A 5,969-nucleotide genomic window follows, 5' to 3' on the forward strand; every position below is an offset into this window, starting at 1 on the left:
TGGCTGCCGTGCATCACCGCTCACCCCAGCTATAGCACTGGTCCATAGCGTTATAGGAGTTCTGTGGACCAGCAATAACTGGACTTATTAAACCCAATTTTCCTCCTCTCTCTTTTTACCATTTTAGACAACATTCGAAAATAGTTGACCTAGATCTGCTATGTTCGACTTTGTTGTGTGTGGCTTGCAATTTCCATCCGGACTGTTCCGGAGCATTGAACAGGATGAGGGACTCCTGCCGACATATAGTGCTTTGATAATAGGCCTATATAGACAGTCACATATGGTGACATGAATTTGGCTATATTTTAACTGTGGTGAGAAGAACAGCGGGACAGTCTTTTGGCAGTGGTCGGTTGAAAATCGGGACATTTATTTTTTTAAATGTTTCACAGACATTCGTCGGGAGGACTCGGCGGCGGGAGGACAGACAGCTTGGAACGGGGACACTCCCGGGGGACAAACCGGGACGTCGCCGGCTGCTGCTGCTGCTGCTCCTCATAATAGAAGCATGGATGGGGACATGATCGGCGACAGCAGCGGCGCATCAGCATCCAGCCTGCCGGGGGTGAACGACACGGACAGCGGCGGGGCTACGGCGGGCTCCTCCGGCTCCGCGCCGGAGCCCGGGCACCAGTGGGCGGCGGGGATGAGCGTGGTGATGGCGCTGATCGTCGCCACCATCGTCCTCGGGAACATCCTGGTGATCGCGGCGATCGCGCGCACCCAGCGGCTCCAGACGCTCACCAACGTGTTCATCATGTCGCTGGCGTGCGCCGACCTGATCATGGGCGTGCTGGTGGTGCCGTTTGGCGCCGCGCTGGAGGTGCGCGGCGCCTGGCTCTACGGAGACTTCTTCTGCGAGTTCTGGATCTCCGTGGACGTGCTGTGCGTGACCGCCAGCATCGAGACGCTGTGCGTGATCGCCATAGACCGCTACGTGGCCATCACTTCGCCCTTCAGGTCAGCAGTCAGTGCGTGGTGAGGTGATTGATTGATTGATTGGTTGGTTGGTTGATTGATTAAATTCCTCCTATAACAGTACCATACGATTGCTAAAAGGATATCATAAAAAGCCCCAGGGGCTTGTTTCCATTGTGGTCACACATGGGTATTCAATTCATCGAGACATTTAAAGATATAGCCTGCCCTATATAGGCACTGCTTCCCAAACACTCGGTCAGCAGTCCAGGACATGGGGTCACGATCACGAACCAAAGAAGTAGTGAAAATATCCGATCTACAAGCTCACGAAGCGGTGTGAAGCTATACAGTTGTGAGCTTGTAGATCTGTGTTTACACCTTTTGGTCCTGCGCAAACGCAAATAACATCCCTTTTGGGTCTTGAGCTAAAACGTTTGGGAGTCACTGGCCTACATCATTAGACATCATTAGCCTAGAAGCAATTAACATTGATGGAACTCATGGAAGAAGTAGGCTACTCACATGTTTTAGCAGTAGGCCTAACAGGTCAAGTGGGCACCTCACCTTGGACATCTGGGCACCTAGATGTAAAATTGGCTATTTTGTCCAAAATGTTAAAAGTAAAATATTTGAAATATGGTCTCAAGTAAAAGAAAGTAGGCTACATGATCATTACATAAACATTCGATAACTAAGGTCGAATATTTCTACAATTGCTACAAAATAGCCAATTGTCCACTTGACCTGTACATCCGTTTTGGCATCAATATTGCAATTATGTAGATATAGGCCTACTCTGTTACAAGTAGAAGTCCTGTGGCTATAAAATGTAGGATATTTAAGTACAAAAGTATTGGCATCCAAGTATACTTATACCAGTAAGACGCCTGAGGGCGAGAAGCGACCTAAAGGGCGAGGTCCCGTGCACGCATGCACCTCGTTAACGGCAGACATCGAAGAGGAAGGATGGATGGGGAAGGATCAACATATGGAATGTCAGAACAGGTTCTGACATATATCCATGTATGGAGATCTTAGGGTTTGAGGTTTGAGGTCAGATGTAGAGTTGCTGGCCAATATTGATGACATCAGGGGCTTAACTGCGACAGCAGGTCGCTTTACTACATCAGGGTCTCCACATCTCCATCCTGATGATGTCACATGATGTCACGAGACCTGGGCACCATATAGTGCCCGACAGGCCGACACACATTGTACCTTCAGTCGCAACTAAAAGTGCCTACTCATTGTGCAGAATGTCCCTAGTGACTAGTTCAAAACTTGAAATTAGCAGATCTAGTGCGAGCTTTTCTCAAATATCCGAAATATATATAGAGGTTAATTTGTTTTGTAAAAACCAAAATCCAAAATAAGCAGTAACTAAAGTTTTCATGTATTTAGTGGAATAAAAGTACAATATTTAGTAAAAGTAGGCCTATAGAAAATTGTAAATACTGAAGAAAGTTAAAAATAATTAAAAAATCTAAATCAAAATTATGCTTGAGTACATGAACTTATAGTTACTTTACACCACTATGAGTAAGGATACATCATTCCCAGACTGACCACCTGTGCACCTCAATGTGAAATAGTTTTTTTATGCTTTTAATGTGAAAATGTAAAGAATAAAAGTATGCTTTCTGTATGGTAGTCCAGTCTGATGGTAGTTAATACAATATAGCCTATAACTTATACAATGGGTTATTATGTCTCCCTGCTGTTCTATTGAGACATTTAGATCGGGTCAAAGGTCATGTCTCACCTAGAAACAGGATCTGACACTAATATCAAGATGGTCAAGATTCAATTCATCCACTGAGCAAGCAGGCAGGCTCTATTAGTAAATACATAGACAGCAGGCTCTCATTTTGGGGGTTAGAATCGGCCTCATCAGGTCTTAATGGGTTACGTATAAAAACAATCAAAGTTCTTCTTTCTTCCACACACCCCATTGTTTGCAGTTACCAGAGCCTGCTGACCAAGCTTCGGGCCCGTGTGGTGGTGTGTGGCGTGTGGGCCATCAGCGCCCTGGTGTCCTTCCTCCCCATCCTCATGCACTGGTCCCGGGACCCCCAGGACACCGCCTGCTACAGGGACCCGCACTGCTGCGACTTCGTTGCCAACCGCGCGTACGCCATCTCCTCCTCCGTCATCTCCTTCTACATCCCGCTTGTCGTCATGATATTCGTGTACGCGCGCGTCTACTGTGAGGCCAAGAAGCAGATGATGAAGATCGACAAGTGCGAGGGCAGGTCAGTATTGCATAACAGTTATGGAACTTTAATTGACGATCAACCAATTAAACAACCCAGCCGATCGTGGACGCCATCTTGGAAAATGATGCCTTTCCAGACATTTTTAGTATGTTATTTATAGATAGGCATACCCAATCATAACAGAATCCTTTGAAAAATCTCTTCAATTATTTGGGGTGCCAACCATGTCCGACAGGAGGGGCGACGGGGGCGAAAACGTCTGGGAACTGAGATGAACACAATGTTTTGGGCCGATCAAATAAATAGTAAGAAGAAAAACAAAACAAAAAGTGTTGGACCCTGCCTTTTTGAGTGGTGCAACCACTCCTATAGACAAATTCAGAAACGGGTCTCATGGTCGCAACTTACGTATTTCCTGTAGGCGGAGCCGACATAACTGCGGGGTAAACCTGCCTCTTAAAAACCTCTTCTACTAAGGTGAATGGTAGAGTGACTGATGTACAGTCTGCCTCAAACGTTACTCTTTTACCTGCTTTTTACTAACACTAACATTACAAAGATGCCCAGAACATCGGGATGAACCTGTGTAGTTTATGGCTGCTCCAACAGTAGTGGCAACATTAAAAAGAAAAGAAAAAAGGAATGTCAAAATATCCACCGTGGTGGCTGAGAGCAGAGCCATAGAGTAATGGTTGAGACGAAGCAGTCAAAGGTCCTGAAAGATACATAACGCCAGTCTTACCCAATACCCAATCTTTCTGTTTTATGAACACAATGCTGCTGTACTTTATACCTCATACTTTAAATGCTTAGTATGAGGTATAAAGTACAGCAGCCTTGTAATGTTAGTGTTAGTAAAAAGCAGGTAAAAGAGTAATGTTTAAGGCAGACTGTACATCAGTCACTCTACTCCACTTTGAAACGAAGTGGAAAGTCACCACTCTCCAAAAAATGCAAGTGAAGTCCAGAACACATGATTTAAACACAACACACAAGTAAACTGGTACTTCCTTTCATGTTGCCGTGCAGGTTCCACCACCCCAGCCCGAACGGCGTGGACTCCAAATGCAAGAAGCGGCCCTCCAAGATCCTCTTCCTGAAGGAGCAGAAGGCGCTGAAGACGCTGGGCATCATCATGGGCACTTTCACGCTCTGCTGGCTGCCCTTCTTCATCGTCAACGTGGTGCGCGTCTTCCGTGCCGAGCAGGTGGACAAGAACCTGTTCGTGGCCCTCAACTGGCTGGGCTACGTCAACTCGGCCTTCAACCCCATCATCTACTGCCGCAGCCCGGACTTCCGCAAGGCCTTCCAGCGGCTGCTGTGCTGCGGGTCCGGGCAGGCAGACTACCGGCTGCACGTGGTGGTCAGCACCTGCGACCTGTCGCGCTGCCCTGGTGCCGGCAGGGGAGGTGGCGGCGGGGCTTTCGCCCGGACCGACACCTGCACCTCCCTGGGCCTGGAGGAGCCCGGAGGAGGAGGCGGGGGGACGTGGTCGGACTGCGAAGGGCTGAACCACAGCAGCGACTACAGCCTGAACAGCAATCTGTCACCGTCCGAGTCACACCTGTAAACGCCCAAACCACACCAAAGGGTCGAGACGGGACAAGACGTTTTTTAAGGTCAACCACACCAATGCAATTCATTGAGCTGCAATGAGTTGCATTGGTGTGGTTGACCTTCAAACGGTTTTGTCCCAAGGAGTCCTTGCCGTTGTGGTTTGGGCTTAAGACTTATTGTATTGTTGCAGTGGCTCTTTTTTATTTCAAGGACCTCATGTAACTCTGAGCGTGTGCAAAGGGTCCATTTGGTTCCATTTGTACACTCTCAGAGTTACAGACTTGTATGGGTCCATTTGGAACCCCCTCGAGGAACCCCAAGGATGCTGGATTGCCACTTTGAGATTAATCGGCTCAAGCCCCACTCTTAAACGTTTAAATTTCAAGGACCAACCCTGAAACTTCTGAGTGAAAAAGTGATTGAAAACGCCTTTGTGTGCATGCCAGGTAGCTAGGTGGCAGTGTGACGCTGCCATGCAACAACACAGATAGACAACGCACCTGCATACTTCCTAACCCATTGATGCCTGAGGCTGAATCTGGGAACGTCTTCTAGGGCCTGACCTAAGGTTTCGGAAAACCTTCAAATTCTGATTCATTCTTTTTTTTAAATAGTCATGATGCTACATGTATAGCAATAGCTGATGAGACACAGAGAACGCGCCGGCATCAACGGTAGAACAACTTATAGGTTGCACCAGGCGTCAACTGTATGTTGAGAAAAAAAAGCCCTCAGTTTGCCATTGATTGAAGAGCCTGTCATTGGAAATGTGTAATAGCGAACGCAATGTGAGCTGCGTTGTCACGCGTTTTATGTTTTGCCCAGTTCAGCTTATTTACAAGGAGACGCAAGGCGGAACGTTTTCAAAGATTTCCACTTTGGTGGGGGATTAACCTTTTTGGCATTTTCAACCCCCCAAAAAACACTTGGAAAAAAATTAATACAGGAGCGTTGATGTGTAAACGGGTCCTGAGAGTATTTCAAATGAACCATGGATTGGTTTGGAGTCCCGGCCGCGGTCCAGACTCACATATGACACTTTTACGTGGTTTAACACGTACTTTGAAGACGTTAAGTTACTCTGTTTCACTCGTTACTCTTTCCGGCGTTTTGTGTTTAAAAATATTGAGGCAGTTGCTAATTAAGGCAGTCCAAAGTAGCACAGATTCAGTATTGTACAATTACTGCAGGTGTTTAAATAGGCTGCTTGCACCACAGGCATTATTGGAAAGAAATTGGGTCTCTTCCTTCCTCCACTTTCTTCACAGGTGT

The 5,969-nt window shown here is 47.0% G+C and overlaps 1 protein-coding gene across 1 annotated transcript; it reads left to right on the forward strand.

Annotated features, from left to right (window-relative positions):
* Positions 1 to 649: 649 nt before the first annotated feature.
* On the forward strand, positions 650 to 4,710 carry adrb1 (adrenoceptor beta 1; the record flags this gene model as incomplete). The annotated part of the gene is made up of 3 exons (XM_079492307.1): positions 650 to 963; positions 2,886 to 3,176; positions 4,170 to 4,710. 3 exons carry the CDS (start codon positions 650 to 652, stop codon positions 4,708 to 4,710), a joined length of 1,146 nt encoding a protein of 381 aa, XP_079348433.1.
* Positions 4,711 to 5,969: the final 1,259 nt, after the last annotated feature.

This window comes from Electrona antarctica (assembly GCF_951216825.1).
Source record: "Electrona antarctica genome assembly, chromosome: 22".
In the NCBI taxonomy this organism is placed as follows: Eukaryota; Metazoa; Chordata; class Actinopteri; order Myctophiformes; family Myctophidae; genus Electrona; species Electrona antarctica.